Below are 19,467 nucleotides of genomic sequence, written 5' to 3' on the forward strand. Positions count from 1 at the left end.
AGGTACAAATCTTGCACCACATTTCCTGTACATGGAGTATCAATCTCTCTACAAAGATCAATAATTCATTTGTGTTTCACAAACTGGACATTCTGAGACATTTTTACTAAAAAGGTAATAGTTTAATCGAACAGTATTAGCTTCAGAAATACTTTATACTAGTGTGGCCCCATAGCATCTGACTTTATACTGATTGCATCAGTAACCCAACAAGACACCTTCTTATGGACAAGAGTGGGCGTTGTTTATATCAACAGAACTGTAGGATCTGTATACATTAATGTAACAACCTAAGCAAGAAGCTCAGCAAAAAATTAGGCTTGGTTGAAATTTGAATTACACTGGAGTAATTGACAGAATTTTGGTAATTTTGCTTAACAAAATGTACGTGAAATTACTGAAAGTGCACCTTTACGCCATGTATCATAACCCAACTCCCATTCAGGGAGAAATTTTAACGCAAACTATCCTGTTTTGTTAATTTTTGAACAATAGCAGCATTACTTTAATGCAAGCAGTAAACAAACATTTCTGTTACATTTTGTTTATCAAGCAGACCTTTCAGGTAAATTTTCAGTGCATAATTACAAATACAGTCGCAAGTGCAGTTCCTTTAACGCGAGCGGTCAATAAACATTTCGAGCAGATTTTTTACTAGAACGGAAAATTCTGGCAATTTTTTTAGTGCAAAACTACTTATCAATCAATTTTTATTTATATAACGCTGCTTAATACCCCAGGGTTACCCAGGCATTAAGTTGCACTGTTTTGAGAGCAAGTGATGCAAATCAACTCGAAATTAATAGTTGAGCTGAATTGCAAAATGCATTTCATGTCATGAAGCTTAATTTTGTAGTAATTTCACGTAATTGCACTGCAGCAAATTATGCTAGTTTTACACATCTCTAATTAAAATACATTTCTAAGACTACTACATAATGCAAGATGTAGGCGAAATTGGTTTGCTGGTCAGTTACATTTCGTCTTAGAGCTGAATCATCTGTCTATTTTACCTGCCATTAGGAATTTTACAGAGTTGACTATTGGTGTTAAATTGATATGTGCAGTGATTTTATGTTTTCTGAGGAGTGCATCATTCTGTAAAAAGTCTGCTCTGAATTGTCAGAGGAGTTGCATTTGTCACAGAGTCCAGAACTGTATACTACTTCTGTACATAAATATCTATGTGGGACACAATGAGTACAGTGACAGTTGTGGTGGGTCACCTTGTTGAGTAAGCAATGTAAAAAAGTGCGGTGGTCATGTCGACAGTGGATCAATAAAAATCTTAGTCCCGATTATCCACTGGTTGGAATGGCTAGAGAAGGGGGTTCAGACACAGGGTTTGCACATTAGTAACATCTGTTCTGCCAGCCAAGTGAAAAAGAAGCAAACTCTTGAAAATGTGTTATTTATTACTAGACCCTTGGATGGAGGGTAGTGGAAAGACTACAAAACTCTTGCCAGCAGTAAAGCTTTTAGAATTAAGTTAAGTTAAACTAGACCTTGTAGTCTCCTTAATTGCCAGCACTGCAGAGTTAATGGTCTGAAGTAGGAACGGTGGGAACACACAGTGCCTGATCAACTCTTAGTTAAAATGCTTAGTGTATGGAATTGACACAGTCTGCATATTCCCGAGCCGCTTTCAAGCAAGCCGCGATTTCAACTTCTTCAAACAGATTACGTATTTTGGGCAGCAGTCATGAACTTGCAATGTCTTTCCTTCATGATTCACACTGAGATAAACAGCCATAGCAGAATCCTATTAATTTTTTAATGATTGCCTACCAACCCTTCATTCACCTAACATCTTGGTTCTTGGCATGCATTGAAGGTTAGCAAAATCAAAGCAACGGTCTGAACTATAAAGTTGTCTTTTTGCTGGCCATGTCTCACTATTCCATACCGAGCACTAAAAAAAATAAAAACACCTTCACCATCAACTTCTTGTTGTGGCCAGGACTAGTGCTGACTAAAAACACATCCTTCCTGTGCTAAAGGACTTGTTTGTAAGAAATAATGCTCCCGGACCTATGAATTAGCCGGGGAGGGTTGTATGTCTTATTAGTGCCTGGTATGGAATGTTGAAATGTTGCCAGCCAATCAGAAAGCAACCTTGGTGGGACATATCTACAGTTTGTAAGACCAGGGAGCATTCCCTGGCTGCTAGCTCCGTACCCTGACCATTTTTGTTTTGTTTTAATGTTGTGGCTCTGTGCAGGGACACACAGGTTCTCAGTACAGTAGCAGCTTCTGCTCCATGGCTCTCTGCCACCTCTCTCAAAGGGAAAGCAAACCCTAACAAATGAAAAGTAGATAAAAATAAAATGGCATTTTATTTTTACTAGGTATCTACACTTAAATTCCCACTTAGTGAAGGAAGGGGAGCTGCTGGCACATTGCGACAGAGTGATAAGCTTATAATTAAAGCCAGCTAGAACTACACTGTTGCCAATTCCTTTCTCAAACATGGTGAGGTGAATTCACCACTTAAGGGTGGGGCGGATGCTAATAGCCTTATTGCCACCACGTGCAGAGCATTAATGGCTTTTAATAACCCTCTTCTCTCCAGAGTCACAATGAAGGTAATTAAAAAACCCATAGTGCCCGCATGTGCAGGCATTAACAATTAAATATTGACTTCAACAATATTGTGCCACAAGAATATCATCGAAAAACTATTACAACCAAAATATATTTTCAAGTCTGAACACCACATCCACGTACCTTGAAGATATATGGATCGTCAAGGCACATATGTGTAGAGTTAAGTATGGTAAATATTTACTGAACTGTATAAATATATATACTTACCTTCCGGATGTTTTGGTTATCAATGTTTTTGCTAAAGTGGTTTTGTACCATCACATTTAAATCTCAATATTAAGATACCATACCATCTGTCAGGTTTCCCTTTCCTCTTCCCCAATAATCTCACCCCATCATTGTAAACAATAGAGGGGTTCTTTGCTTCTTAAACCTACTCCTCGTTTGTACTCTTCCCAGTAAATACCCATGACCTAAAAGCCGGAGAGTTGTTTTAAACATTACTTATTTCCCTAGTAGCAGGAGGTGTTTCGCCACTGTTTTGTTTGTATTTTTACTGGTACATTTGAAAGTGGCCCACTGTCCTGTGTCCTTACAGGCCTAGCCCAACGTGCGAGACAGCTATTTGGGATCTATTCTCTTTCTTATCCGGCAAAATGACACTGGGCAAGAAGGAGCTGGGAAGCTGACAGCTACACTTGAAACAGTACATGAGAGCACCACGAAGCTAACTAAAAAACGATATAATACATGTAAAAAAAAACAAATCTCCCTCTCTTTCTTGCACAAGGAAGGGTGTCTAAAATCATATTCTAGCCGTCGGACTAGTTGGATGGGGGATGAAATTTCAATTGTAGGGTTCGGTTACTTAAATGTTAAATAATAAACAGTTGTTCTGTGGACAGTGTGGAGGAGTGTTTTTCATCATGGAGTTCATTGAAAGCAAGAGAGGAAACAACAGAGAAGTGTAAACCTACGTCTCTCTCTGTTAGCACTTTTAAGGGTGTTTCTTTTTATAGGTCCGACTTTTTATATATATATATCTCCGGCCTTCTTCAACAATGTGTCTGTTGTTGTGTCATTCACTCTTTTTTCTTCCACTCAGTGCAGCATAGGACAGGATAATGCACCAGCAGTGTTGAGTCACTGACTAACCCAACTGTGTGTGACACAAAGAGCATGTCCACACAGAGTAGTTCCCTTCACTACTGCTTCTATGACCAAGTGTGTGTTGTGAGACCAAAAAACATGTTTTTGCTTTTAGCTGGTTTCATACTTTTTAATATTGGTGAAGGTCCAGCAGGTCCTCAAACATAAAGTTCTACGAAAATCATGGCAAAGCAAAACAAGTACTAACAAAGTCAAAAGGCTGGCAGCCAATGCCAGACCTAATGGCTTTTCCAGTGCTTGATTTTCTTGACTCGTGGTGTCCCCAACAACAAGGAAGATTACAAGAGAGCAACAACAAAAAAGTAAAACCCACAGATCAATTGTTTCATCCTGTATGACACACAGGCAACTTTAGCTGGATCGCCGGCCTCATGCTCTCCAAACAAATATACATGCATGAATATATGTATGCAGGGATAGTCAGTCGGGGGTCACTTTACATGTCATTCACATTTTCTTTTAACCCGCCACAGTCTACAACCTGGTGCAATGGGCCAACACACTTTATCTAATATTTCCAGTGAGAAGTAGCAGCGGACCAAAGGATTGCCGCACCTTAATCCCAGTTCCAACAGCGTATCAATGTGTGTGCCGCTACCCCTGACGTCAGCTGCTGAGTGGCGTCACTGTGAATCCAGATCAAACAGTACTTTTTAAGCTTGGGTGGGAGCGCACACATATAAAGCCCAGAATGAACAGAGTATTTTTTAGAAAAAGTCCTTTCTTTATTTGTACAAAAATTATTAAGTGCAAAAGTTCGTTAATATCACTGTGAGAGAAATTGATCAGCCAACGCATTTCTCTCCCTAGCAGGGAGCTTCCTCAGGTCTTTTTGCCGACTTCTGGCCTCCCAGCTGTATGATGGTAGCTCAAGGTATCACCATGCGGGTCTTGCCGGGAAGAATAAACCCCAGAAAGTGTTGTACAGATGGTCAATTACAAATCCTTTTATAGTGTGTATCACAAAAATTGGCCCAATTAGTTGTACATCGCACCTTTGGTCCGCTTGCGATGTCTTCCATTGTAGGGGGTTGTAACGACAGGATTTTCGGACCAGGTAGGATCAGCTCACCAAGACACCACCAACCCGGCCGAAACGTAACCACCTCCCTCCTCAGGACCTACTTACCTCGGTACCTAGTTAGCTTCCCTGTGGATGGGGAATCAGCAATATACAAGCTTATACTATTAACAACACCCCTAAATCCATAGGGATTACTAGAAACAATTACTAATGGCTACGGAATTCCAAATTCTACATCACACTCATACCTTATAGTCTTGCGGCAACTCAGACCCAGACTATGCTACCTTCCTCCTCATGGTGAAGGGGGCAGTTCTGATCACTTACCATTACACACCGACCGCAATCAGTGCTCACGCAAGCCGTAATCCTGCGGGTATACACATCAATTCCTCCCGATGCTCTCACTACTGCCACAATCAGGTGGCGTTAAACACAGTATCCTCCCAGTGCTCGCGCTGCCGCCACAATCGTGTGACGATAAACACCGTATCCCTCCGGTGCTCTCACTACCGCCGCTACACAATGGCGATCACTGTCCTATTGATACCTTCAACCTTCTCTCTCTGTGTTGGGAAGTTTCTCTATATATCTAATATCTACTGGGAATGTCTCATACACAATATTATCCCATATGTGGCAGATAGGCAGTCCAATCCTCTTACACAAGAATGGCCAAATTACAACATGCAAAGGTTATTCTCTGATTTAGGCGCTCCTTCTCCCCTTTATTTGGTTACCACTTACCCCGACGGGAAACGCATCCGTCCATATAGCAGCATCCGGCTAGAAGAAAGGTTAGTCTTATCATGAAAAACAACACCTGCACGGTGGTTCACTAAGAACTGGGGTCCCTTTATTACACAATAGCAAATTATAATAACGATACAACACTGCAATATAGCATATAGCCTGAAAAGCAAAGGAAAGAATTAAGATATGTATGTGCGCGCTAATAAGAAAGGGTCGACGTCACCTTATGAGTACGAAGTCTGGACTTAGTTGTCATCTGGGTTCCCTTCTCGTCTGTGCCTTGGCTCATCTTAGGATCATCCCAGCAATCACGGACACACGTCTGCACCGCTATGCTCTGTCTCCTCTGCTCCCCTCCAAGTCACTGGAACCTCTCTCTTATTCTCTGTTTGGTCTGTTTCACTCTCGTCGTTCTGCACTACTCCTCTCTCCTCTCTGTCACGGACTATCTTCACCTTCCAACTTCGATCTTATAATTCAGTTTCTGCCACTCTAGTATTCGTCCGCTCCACTAACTTCTTCACTCAGCATGCTCTGATCTCAGTATCAAAGCTCACCAACTGCTCCAAGTAAAGTAACTTCAATCTTTCTGAGAGATCATCAGCCTTCGGTCTTTTCAGACTTCAAAATGGCGACTGCCTGCTCCAAGTTGATTAACTGCAAAAATGCTAACGACTAGCTGCCGTCTACTAACTGACTGACTGAACACTCCTCCTACTTTCGCTAATATAGAACCCTCTTCATGCATGAAAATTTCCAGCCAGTAACCTGCCGCCCACCAAATTCTTGTACCACCCCGTGCCAAGGACACGCTCTCAGCCGGCCGGCCTGATGTTGCGTCTTCGACACGAAGAAAAATACAGTCTTTCGATAAGGGCCAGCTCGAGCCGGTTCTCTCCAAGCAAATAACACCTTATAGCTAAAACATCACATTTGACCTACAAACATCTCAAGCAGCCGAGGCAGAAAGAAAGATGGAGTCTCTCCCGTTCGAGGCCTATAAGGCCCGAAGTAAGCAAAAAGATGAATAACTATCAGAAATATACTAATAACCTTATAAAAGGACGATATAATACTAATACTAAGGAATCTATCCCCTAACATAAGCTTATAGGCCCTAAAATAGAGAAAAGAATAGGGAATTATGTCAAGATCAATGGGTTCATCTTGTAAATAGGCTGAATCTAAGGCTCTAATCGCTCTATTAGAATGATAGTAGGCTAAAGTCACCATCACTAAAAAAATAGAACAAAAACCCGGTCAGAACAGGGGTCCGGCTGGGTTTCATACTTTTTAATATTGGTGAAGGTCCAGCAGGTCCTCAACATAAAGTTCTACGAAAATCATGGCAAAGCAAAACAAGTACTAACAAAGTCAAAAGGCTGGCAGCCAATGCCAGACCTGTTGGCTTTTCCAGTGCTTGATTTTTTTGACTCGTGGTGTCCCCAACAACAAGGAAGATTACAAGAGAGCAACAAAAAAAAAAGTAAACCCCACAGATCAATTGTTTCATCCTGTATGACACACAGGCAACTTTAGCTGGCTCGCCGGCCTCATGCTCTCCAAACAAATATACATGCATGAATAGATGTATGCAGGGATAGGCAGTCGGCCCCTTCACCCTTTGGTCACTTCACATGTCATTCACATTTTCTTTTAACCCACCACAGTCTACAACCTGGTGCAATGGGCCAACACACTTTATCTAATATTTCCTCTCACTGTGAGTGACAGCATTTTGCTCTTGCTTGTGTGTACTTCCATCTGTAAATAGTCCACCTCAGTGGCGGGACTGGAAGGCTTTTCTACTTTTATTTCTGTTACAATTTCATGTTTTTTTATTTTTGCTTTCATGTTTTTACTTACTCTTTTTGCAAACATATGCATTCTACTTTTACACAGAAGCAGTTTTACTTTGTGTTTCTTTTACACTTTTTATGTCTGGTAAATGTTTGTTAAAAAAATTAAAATAAAAACACATGCTTGCAAAGGTGGCTTTGTTAGTGCTGGTTTTTGTATGACATGGATGCTTATTACTGTCAGGGCCCAGGTAAGGATTGTCATTACTGGTTGGGGCCATTCATGTTTTTGACCTCAAGGGCTGTTTTAAGCAGAAACCTAAAGATATTTTGGTGTGGCAATAAATAAAAAGTGTACCGCCCAAAAAGAGCAAAAATACAGCGGGCCAAATGTAGAGCCAGCAAATCAGCGCAGAGCAGAAGGAGAGAGCTAGGAAGAAGCATATCTGATTCCAGAGAGACTGCACTTTTAAATTGTATGTTTGTGCTCTCTCTGTGGCACTACCCTGACACCTTGCTTCCTAGATTGAAATGCACAATGCTGAGGTAGTAGTTACTTTTGCCCCCTTCCATCTTAAATTAGGGTTAGAGGAGGGTGAAGATGCTAAAATAGCAGTTCCTTCCTGCACCATGGATTTCAAGCTACTAATTGTGTATGATGCTGGTGCAGGTATTATGAGTAATGTGGGAGATTTAGAGCCACAGGAGATCCGGATGCCACATGGAGAATGGGCAAGAAGGAGGAGCCCTGAATAGGGAACAGAGAAGAGAATATGTGACGGGGAAAGTGCCGCGGACGGAAATAAGGGCCATGGGGGGATTGAAATGTGTTGAGGGGCATACAAATGGCAGAGAGCTAGAGGACTTGTATCAAGGAGGAGGGCAGAGCGTACCAAAGGAGGCTTGATCATTCACATTCCTGATGAGTCTGGGTCTCTAGTAGTCTTTCCCTCCTGGCTGTGCCTATTAGGGGCTTCCTAAATGTAGATCCCCTCTTCTCAGAACTCCAATGGATATGGGCTGGGGGAGAGGAAATAAAACACCTTTCTCCTACCTTCCCTCTTTGTGTTGGTCTAGTATGATAAATCTGGATCAATCAAAGGAGTTTCAAGATTTTGGAGGGGATTTTGTGAAACATGGATGTTTTCAAAAAACCCAATTTCACATTTGTTTTCCAAATCAAAAATCCTGGATCGTGTTGTCTGTTTAAGGCTCTTTTTTGTGCAGTGGGACATGGATCCTCATTTGTTCTGGGTAGATTATGCTATAGAATCGGATTTTCAACCCTCAAAATATTGAAATTGTAGTAAATATTCTTTAGCTAAGGTTTCTCCAAAGAGGCGAATATTGTTAAATTAAATTTATCTTCCACTCCAGTTTGTTCTTTATGTCATGTATCATTTCAAAGATACACATTTCTGTTACATTATCATTAATATTAGTTAGGGTAATATTGAAAATGTGCCTTTTCTGCATGGTCTCCCCAGATTTTCTTGCCTTCTTTTTATGAACCCATTTTTGTTGACCATGGGACTCTGTGCACTTTACCCCTGCTAATCTTTTTAAAAGTGCTTTCCATATTAATCCAGGTTTATTTGACATATACCTAATTGCCACTTTTGATTTACTTATAAGACCCTAGTATATGGCACTACATGTATCCAGGGCCCGTAAATTAAATGCTAATAGTGGTCTGTGGCACTCATTGTGCCACACACTAAAGTAGCACTATAAAACATGCCTCTAGACCTCCCCCTGCAGCCTGGGCGAGGAGTTCTAAACTGCTTTTTCCACCTGGCAAAGTCCATTTTCCTGGCCTAAAACTTCCTTTTTAATACCTACAAAAAAGAAGGCCCTAAATGCTCATAAGGCAGGATGCATAGCATTTTAAAAGTAGGACATGTATTTAATGTTTTACATGTTCTGGCAGTGAAAAACATCAAAAGTAGTTTTGCACATTGACAAGGCTGGCTCTCCCTTAGGAAAACACTTGCTTACTCTACATAGCTTACAGTGCTTAATTTCAGTTCGGGAGCTGCAAGAAAGATGACTCAAGGACTCTTTTTTTATAGTTATTTAAAATCCAACTTAATGATCAAGTCGATATTTATGTTACTAAATGGGAAATTACACTTTTAGAAAGTTTTAATCTCCCTACCTAAGCCAAATGGGCCTTTCTATCAGTATCCACAGCCATCTGACTGCTGATATCTCCCCTGTGGTCAGATGTGGACAAAGGACTTGGGTGTGGGGAGGGGTTTTTCTTCCTTGAGTAGGATGGCCTGGGCACTGTGCCCAGCCCTTTACTGAGCTTCAAAAGATGTCTACCCTGTCACTGGCAGATGTAGCTCATGCCTAATCCTGCCTCTCTTTTGTCTTGCTAGACAATTTGCCTCTAAGCCCAGTGGGAGGAAAGCTGCCTAGAACTGCTTTGGAGTGACTACAAGAGAGGGTGCACCTGTTTCCATAGCCGCACCTCTCTATGGTTACAGGGACCTCTGACCAAGGGAAGAACAGTTTTGCAGTATTGGATCGTTCATAGATTCACATACTTGAATCATTCCCTGTCGTCAAAGTGGGAGTCCTACGGTACCATAGTAAAGCAGTATGTATCAGTATCACAGGCTATACTGGCAATGCAAAGTCAGTTTAATAGCCTATCCATGTCCTTTTTTAAAAAGGACCAAACTTGAACTATAACCATTAAGACAACATCACCCTCTAGAACACTCCCAACAGAGGCTCACAGATTTTTTTTTTCCAAAATACTTTATTGATTTTCACAAGCTATCCAGAAGGCATATATTCGGTTAAGCGAGTGTGTCCAAATTTATATGTGCCTATAAGGCTTTATGCGCCTTTATGGACACCATGAGCCCACTGCACATCGTGGAAGGGAGTCTCCCTGAGCTCGGCTCATTTTTTTCCTTTACATCTGAACATTTATCTACTGCTTCTATGTCTGAAACTTCTAAGAAGGGCTCTTCAGATCCCGCAAGACCTGTGGGAAGAAAAGGGTACATGTGGATGATCCAGACAGAGACTGTCTCTATTGCCTCAACCCATCAACATCAGGTAAAGGAGTGCAAGATATGTCACACTTTCGCCACTAAATCCTTAAAGGATAGGGAGGAAAAGCTACTTCTGTGATTACAAAAGTCAAAATCCAAGAAATCTACCACTTCTGAGGAAGACAGTAATACATCTATGAGAACCCACAAAAGTTCAAGATCATCTGACCTAGGGACTTTTGAGATTAGCAGGAAGGCATTAAAACACATCATAAAGACTATGAGAAAGGAGAAGCTAAAACTCATCTCCACAGAGGCTGCCTCCTCTCAACCTTCTACTCCATCTATGACGACAGGGAAGCATAAGCGTTTTCCTTCCTCTGAACCATCAAGGTAAAAAAATCCTCTCAATGACGACATCACTGTCAACGCCAGTATTGATAACAACAACAGTCGCCTCTGTTTCGCCTACAAGATCACACAGCCATCAATGCACCCATCTCGTCGACAAGGGTGATATCATCTATCATCCATCAAGACACCGTTGATGGCGGTGCTACCCTTGACGACACAGTCGACAGCAATAACATCCCTGAACACACCTTTGGCAGTGACAATGTTGACAGCGACACTGTTGATGACAGCACCGCTGACGACAGAGTTTCTATGTTGACACCTAAGTTCACATTCGCATTGTCAACGACATCGTCGACGGGACTGTCAACGATGATAAAAATCACTAAATGAACAAAAACTGGTTTAAGACCTGAATTGACCTCCCCCAGCAAGGCCTCACATTTGCCACTAAATCACTTGTTGGACTTGGAAGGGTCGGATGATAATAGGGCTTTTGGGGCATTGCATAGCCCATCAGAGCGCCAGGTAAAGTTCCAGGTGGAAGATGATCACGATGAGGAAGAGCATTACTATCATCAATGTTATGCCCCTCCCAAGCGGCATTAGGAACGTTACCTATACCATCTTCTTCTTCACTCCAGATATGATGAAGTGCAAATGCCCAAATCGCTAGTCCTGGATTTGCAGGCCATGCTGCAGGATTATAGAAGAAGATTTTCTGACCCTCCACAGGAGCAGCCAGTAGCAACACCTCAGCCTGCTTCTGCTATGCCAAGGCATATTCCTCTGCCTATAACTCCCTCGAACATAGCGCACTACCAAAAGAGGAACACACGTCTTCAGAAGATGAAAGGGAGGAAGGTGAAATCTCTAAACCCCAACATCCACATATGAATTGGATGATTACCTTGTCCCTACTCAGTGGTCTCCACCACCACACCCTTCAGACTCTCCCTTAGAGGACATCAGGGCTTTCATAACCTGATGGACCGGGCTGCAACATAATTTCATCTCCCAAACTCTGTTAAGCAGTCCGACTGCTTTCTTTATGATTTCAAGGAGTAAGCAAGTAAGTCTGTGAGAGCCATCCCCATCATTGACTATATCTGGGTGGAGGGGATTAAGATAGTTAGGAATCCGGCTACAGTAGTGGCAGTATCACCTTGCTTAGACAAACAGCACACAGATACAGAGGATTCCCCTGCTTGCCTCACAAGCAGCGCAAAGATGCTCTAAAAACCCTTCTGCTCCCATCTCATTGACACCAGACAAAGAAGTCAGGCGCTTTGACAACACAGTGAAGAGATTCTCTCTTATGTCTGCCATCACCGTTCGAGCGGCCAACTCGCTAGGGATCCGGGATTGCTATGACCAACAAATTTAGGCCGATGTTAGCAGCCTTGTTGACTTAGTGCCTGAGGACAAAAAGGAGAAAGCTAAAAAGAGCACCTCCTTGGAGATTATAGATTGTGCATTGGACATGGCCTCCACAGGTTTCCAACAAGTAACCAGAGCAGTGGTCTTGAGACATCAGAGATGGCTTAAATCTATGTCCTTTAGGTCAGAGGTACAATCAAAGATATTGAACATGGCCTATGACATAGACACTTTGATTTTAAAACATATAGATAACGCATAACTGGCAATGAAGACGGACACTGACACCACTAGTTCTCTAGGCAGCCTTCATTTTAAGAAGTTGCCCTTTAAGGGGCTAGAGGGAAAGGTTTCTCTACCTATAGAGGGGTTTATCAATGATCTCAACAATATCAATTCAGGTCATCAGATAGTCCCCTACCTATACGACTGACTGCTAAAAGCATCAACACCACAGCAAGCTGCCAAAGCTACCAAGGCGTGCCTCTCACTGTTTTGTAGACTGGGCCTTACAGTGGATTATTCAAAATCTTCAACTACCCAAAGTCTAATAATAATGTTTTTGGGAGCTTGCCTGAATATAATCAGGCAACTAAGGTTAACAAACAAAGCTCCAAAGATTTCCAAAAGAAAGTCAGTTTCAGTGCGGCTGGACAAGTGTCTACTGGGCATGATCTCTTTCGCAATAAACCTGGTCCCGCTGGCATACTGAAGATGTGGCCACTGCAAGAATAGCTTCTAATGCAATGGATCCAATTGGAAGGCTCCTTCGAAGATCAGCATTATCCCAAGGATGCTAGAAATGTTAGCATGGTGGTCTCAAATATCTCATCTCTCACAAGGCCCACATTTCTGACTTCAGAACCAGATTTCGTCGTCATGACCGATTGCTCCTAGAAGGGCTGGGGCGGCCACTTGCAAAACCTGCAATTTTGAGGAAAATGGTCTGCACTTTAAAAATAAATGCACATCAATCGCCTGGAACTGAAAGTGATATCTCTTACTCTAAAAACTTTTTACCACAAATAGCAGGAGTCTCCATGCTGGTCCTTACAGACAATATGACCAGCATGTATTACATCAACAAGCAAGGGTGTACAAGGTCACTAAATCTATCTCAGGAAGCCCAAGACCTTTGGAATTGGCTCACAGGCTACAAAATATCTCTGAAGGCTGAGCACGTCAGGAGTGAATAACATCTAAGCTGACACCCTCAGCAGAACCAGAGACAGTTGCCACGAGTTGGAACTGAATCAACTCGAGCTGGACAAAATATTCTCATGGTGGGGCAAACCAGCATTGGATTTCTTTGTGACAGACCAGAACGCCAAATGCCAGTTCTACACCAGTTGATGCCCTCTCCCAGAATTGAGGGGGGAATGCTCTGTCAATTAGATCCTCTGGGATTTATGCATATGCTTTTCCCCCTTTCCCTCTCATACCAAGGATTCTACACAAGATGACAATGGAGCACTGTTGCCTTATTCTAATTTCTCCTAAATGGCCCGGGCAGCATTGTTTTACAGAGCTCCTACTGCTGTCTGAGTCTATTACTATCTGCTTACTGAAGGTTCAAACACTCTTGTCAAGGAACAATGGCCAGATCTTACACCTGGAACCAGTCTCTCTCTAATTGCTCGCTTGGCTACTGAATTCTAGTCTCAAGAAATAGACATCCCTCAGGATTGTAAAGAAATTGTATCCAATGCAAGAGTGGAAGCTACAACAAACCGTATAAATTAAAATGATTCTGTTCAAGGTGTCAACAATCTAACCTGCATTAATTGGAAGCATCACCTGAAAAGATTCCACCCTACCTACTGTCACTAGCCAGATCAGGATAAGTGCATGCGTCTGTGAATGTTTACCCAGCTGCAATTTCAAGGTACAGACCCATCTAACATTCTCTCTCTCTGTACCACAAGAATAGTCAAACAGTACATGAAGGGGTTTTACAGAGAGTTTACCCCTGTACCAGCTCCTCCACCCAGAATGGCCTCTTAATGTGTTTCTCTTGCAGCTTATGAAGCCTACATTTGAGACCTTTCACAGGGCAGATCTGAAATTTTTCACATGGAAAGTCGATTTGCTGTTGGCTCTCACTTCAACTATGAGAGTCAGGGAAATCCAGGCTTTCACAACACAGGAGCCATTCTTGCGTTTCACTTACAAGTATGTGCTTCTCAGATCAAACCCTAGGTCGATCCCTAAGGTTCCATCGCAAATTCATCTCAATGAACCTATCATATATAATACTTTTCCCTAAATTCTGCATCTCCAGTTGAAAGGTCTCTACACACTTTGGACATAAAACGTTGTCTTTAATGCTATATCCATCATACCAAACATCTAAAAAATAAAACTGATCAGCTGTTCACATGCGACCCACCCTCCTCCCTTGAGAGTCTCCCCTCATAGCTTGGGATTATTTTATCCCACTTGTACTCAAAACTATTAGGGACTCAACGTTAGTTGGAAGTGTTCTAGAGGGTGCTGCTACCTCATTGGATAGAGTTTATTTGCTCCTTTGTTAAAAAGGATATATATAGGCTATTAAACTGATTTTACATGCCATTATTAAAGCATATGAAACTGATACATACTGCTTTACTATGGTACTGGGGAACTCCCACTTTGACGATGGGGAATGATTCAAGCATGTGAATTTATGAAAGTTGCCAATACTGGAGCAAGTGGTAGCAGTTAGCAGTTAAAAGTAAGTAACTTATTTTAGGGAAAGAGGGGTGCTGTGGCATAGTGTACAGTAAATCTCACAGGAAGTGCTGTAAAAGTGACCAGAGTAACCACAAAAAATGTTTATCTCATTAAGTTAGGAAGGGGTCAGGAGATCCCAACCCACCCCCCCCCCCCCTCCACAGGCCTGGCTGGAGTATAAATGTGGCACCCTCAGTACCCACTTCACAACACTGTGAACCTGTGTTGTATCAGAGAGACTGCTCTGCTGTCCCTGCTGTATGGAGAACCTTAGGGAAGACTGGACCTGCTTGCCTTGAACCCAGAACCCTGAAGTGACTCGAGGTCCAGTTGGCTGACCTCCAGTTTGCGTGATTGGGACACAACAAGCTTCCTTAAGTGTCTCTCCCTTCAGCTGGCCAGTACCAACTGGAATTGCCCTGAACCCTGCTTCGGGCGTATGTTGGATTGATACCTAACCCTCAAGTGGTGTCCCCCAGGTCCTGAACCCTTGGCTGCTATAAGAGCGTACTCATTGTGTCCACACTGCAAAATCTAGGACTTATAAACTTTTTGCCAATCTTCTGCCTGGGGAACCTATTGAGACTCGGGTCTTCATCGAAACCATAGCTGATGAACCCTCCAGTCTGTCTCAGCTTGCTGGTTTGCTCCAGTGAAAGAGATCTTATGTTCAGAAAGGTTTTTATGTCTGAACGTAGAGGGCGTCATAGGGACCGACACCAAGCAGCAACCCATCAACGTTGAGGCCTTCTTGGGCACAGACTTCGGGTTTCACCCACTCAGAGCTTTCTTTCTTTCGCTGACAACCACACAGGGGCACTGCTCTTCAGTAATCCCCCATCATCAAACCCTGTTCAGATCAAGCTCCTCCACTGACGACTATTTGTCTCCATAAAAGTTTCTAAGTTCGAACGTAAATTTTCCACCAGGATGAACCTGGTCTCTATTCGACTTGGTGATCCATTGCAGTCAGGCTTAACTTTTGACTGTGACCCGGTCTATTGTGACCAGGTAACCGCGGTTGGCACTTTTGGCTGTTTGGCGCTATTTTTAGTTCAAACTTAAAAAATTAATATCTGTGGTTTTACTTATTGGAATTTTGTTTTGAGGTGAATGTATTTATTAAAATGTACACAATTTTTTATAATTAGTTTGGGTTTTTTCTTGCGTTGTGTTTTTATTTTTTTACTTTTTGAGTACTGCATAAATACTTTACATATTGCTTCTAACTAACTGACTTCCTTGTGCCAAGGTAACAGAGGATAAGGCACAGGTTTATTGAGTGACTTTTATAGTTAATCCTGACCAGAATAGTGATTATTATTTGAGGTTGTCAGCCTCCCTCAGCGAATATTCCTATTTCGTACAGATAATATACTTATTTACGCATGTGTAGAAAGACACTTTTAAATTCAATTAACGTGGAAAACCAGAAAATTATTCCTAAAATACATTCTATTGTAGAGTGAGATGTCAGCACTCGAAAAAACGTATGCATTATGCCCTAAATATCGCACAATTTACATAACAACATATACTATGATCAACTAACATGTACACTAGTATCAATTCACTTCTTATCTCACGCCATCTACTTACTGACTGATTCCTGCAAACCCTAACACACTCAACAACAAGATAAAATTCTCATCTTCATATGTCATTTCTGGGTCTCACACATGATGGTGAGCGTGGAAGTTAAGGTTAGGTTATAACTAATTTACCTTCTTTTGAGGTTTGTGATGCAGGCGGTATTGGCCTCCAACGACTGCTGCAATCTGTAACTACGAGATTTAGGAATAATATTTAACCAGCATTCAGGCAGATGCATCAAAGAAAATACCGGGAGCAAACGGGCAGATTCTCAGAATCTGGCCGTTTGCTCCCGGTATTTTTGCATTTGGGATGCATCATCCCAAATGCAGAAATCGCAATTTAAGGAATCTCTAAATAGAGATTCCTTAAATTGCTCTTGCATTTAAGGAATCCCAAAATGAGATTCCTTAAATGCAATGCATGAAACCCAAAAAAATAGCGATTTTGCTAATAGGGGGAGCAAATTACCATGAAGTTGAACTTCGTGGTAATTTGCTAAAACTTTGAAAAATGCACATTTGTGCATTTTTCAAAGTTACATGTTGCGCGCACACATGCCCTTAGGGCATGTGTGTGTGTAACATTTGTGCACAGGTCCATTTCAGGGGTGCAACAGGGTGTCCTTTGGACACCCTGTCACCCTTGAAATAGCGGAACATTAGCGATTCGGTAATAGCTAATCGCTAATAAGGAATGGCTTTCCCATTCATTCCTATGGGCCTTTAGGCCCATAGGAATGAATGGGGAAGCCATTCCTTATTAGCGATTAGCTATTACCGAATCGCTAATAAGGAATCTTAAGGAATCGCTAATACCATTGCGATTCCTACATGCATCCCGTTTTGCGAGTCTTTAATAGCGATTCCTTAAAATTCGCTATTAAGGACTCGCAAAACATTACTTTGATGCATCTGCCAGATTGTTGTTTCTCGGTTCCTGTCTTCTGCTTCTTGTTACTGTGTACACCTCAAAATATTTGTTGTTTTGGCCTAGTGAATAATGTGTTTTACGTAACATATGGGGCAAGGTTTTGAATTGGCATCCAATGCTCAGCAATATGTGTTAAGCTGCGTAAAGGCCTTATTAAAATCAGATTTCCGTTGCAGTGATGTTCGGTAAGAACTATTGTTTAGCAGTTCATATTTGTGTAAACAATTCCACTACTGAATGGAGAATTGATTGATTCAGTGCAGTATCAAACAGTTAGGCGCCCATTTCACAGGCATTATTTTATTATTCTTTTCAATTGATAAGAATTCTATTAAGAATAAAGGTAAATCAACTCTACTTACAGCAAAATCTTTGTGAATCGTCCCTTAATCTATAGATGAATATGTTTCTGTAGTAAAAGTGAATTGTTTTACAAATTGAAATGAGTAAAAATAGATTTGGTCTAAGCGGTAGATTTACATTTTGGCAGATGTCAGACATTCCATTAAATGCGGGCAATGTAATGTCCCACCTGCCTTATTTAGAGTCCACAGACATCAGTACACTCTGGGAGCATGAAAGGGACATCCGCCACTCTTACAGATGTCTCATATCTGCAAAATTGTAAATCTGCCCTTAAGTCAATAGAAAGTGACTAGAAGGTTTATCTTAGTATTATATTCACTTTAAAAGCATGGATTAAAATACATCAATCTAAGAAAACTATTCAGGAACTAACAGGACTTAGGTACATTTAGTACTGCTGCTGCCGAGTTGTAATGCTCTGTTTTTGAAAATATTTTCAGACATTATGTTAGGAGTGAGGCGGAATCGGAATCGTAAAAAGAGCAATTACGTATTTTTGTATTGTTGTCTTATACCAGTTTTTTTTTCTCTCCCAGGTCCAAAGACGGTGGCTCAGATTCCTCCCATTCTGAGGCCGAACGAGGCCGACAACCGCCTTCATTCTTCTTCCGTGTACTAAGAGCGGCCTTACCACTCCAACTGTTGCTACTGCTGTTGATTGGTCTTGCCTGCCTCGTACCAATGACTGAGGAAGATTACAGCTGCACTTTGTCCAATAACTTTGCCCGATCCTTCCACCCCATGCTCCGATACACCAATGGTCCTCCTCCCATATGAAGACACAGAAGCTTAAGAACAAGTCAGCGAGGGGACCTTTGCAACTGTTAACCAACTCTTTGTGGCAACTATCCCTATTTGCTCGAACTTGTGTGTCCATATTATTACTCTGGCAGCTAATGAGAAAAAAATGAAGTGTGTGGCCATACCACAGTGTATTATGCTCAACGAAAGAGCACCCAGAAATGGTTACGCGTAACACTGGAGAGGTGCTACCAAGCAGCATGGGTTATCAGTTGTCAAATTTTTAGGGACCCACTTGTCCTACTCAGTGTTACTTCCATGTTCCGGTACTATGCATAGCCAAGGACAATATTAGTGACTAAATCTTGTTGTTTAATCTGACGAGATGTTGGTCATTCCTCACTGAGTACACCATCAGTATTTTAAAGAGAGTCTGCATACCAGCGCTAACGATCTTTTAGAAGCTTGTAATATAAAATTTTAAAGAGCTTATATGGCGATTATTTTTTTACTCTCCCACTCCTCTCTCCCGCGCTCCTCCAACCTTCTCTTTATGATTTTAATGTGTGTGCATGGTCTCCTAATATCTGCTTTGAATGCACATGCTGTAAATTTAAATGGCACTTTTCTAAGGTCAAGGAACTGGATTGATTAATTAAAATCATGGATGACTTTGTGAGAAAATATTGAACGTCAAATGAAAAAAGGAACATATTATTTATGTCTGTACAGTTTGCTATGCCAACTTTTGTTTGTAATGATTTATTTGCATATATTATAGATTATATGAAACAGAAATGTGTTTCCCGTGCTTTCATTTCATGAGTGTCTTTTTTTAAATTATAAAATTGCACAGAAAATGTACCCATGAACTGGTGCAAAGTGACTTTAAGCATCTAGAGCTTACTTAATGTAAGCATGCGGGAAAACACATGCACAGCTGTGCCTCATTTCCCCGAAAATATATTCCTGTAGGAGCTCGTTTTTGCCGCACTTGTGCCCACAGGGGTTGCAGGACCAAATTCCCCAGCATTCCTTGTGGCTTCCACGCCACGGATTCTGCTGTCAACACACCAGAAGG

General features: G+C 41.6%; 1 protein-coding gene across 2 annotated transcripts in view; it reads left to right on the plus strand.

Annotated features, from left to right (window-relative positions):
* SYNE1 (spectrin repeat containing nuclear envelope protein 1) overlaps positions 1–19,178 on the plus strand; it is a 2,319,318-nt gene extending 2,300,140 nt beyond the window's left edge. For both annotated transcript variants that reach the window (XM_086926873.1, XM_086926874.1), the window contains one exon: positions 18,182–19,178. In XM_086926873.1, the coding sequence (XP_086782999.1) occupies positions 18,182–18,422 (241 nt within the window). In that variant the 3' untranslated portion in view covers positions 18,423–19,178. The remainder of the gene's footprint in view (positions 1–18,181) is intronic.
* Positions 19,179–19,467: the final 289 nt, after the last annotated feature.

The sequence above is a fragment of the Lissotriton vulgaris genome, chromosome 6 (assembly GCF_964263255.1).
Source record: "Lissotriton vulgaris chromosome 6, aLisVul1.2, whole genome shotgun sequence".
Taxonomy (NCBI): Eukaryota; Metazoa; Chordata; class Amphibia; order Caudata; family Salamandridae; genus Lissotriton; species Lissotriton vulgaris.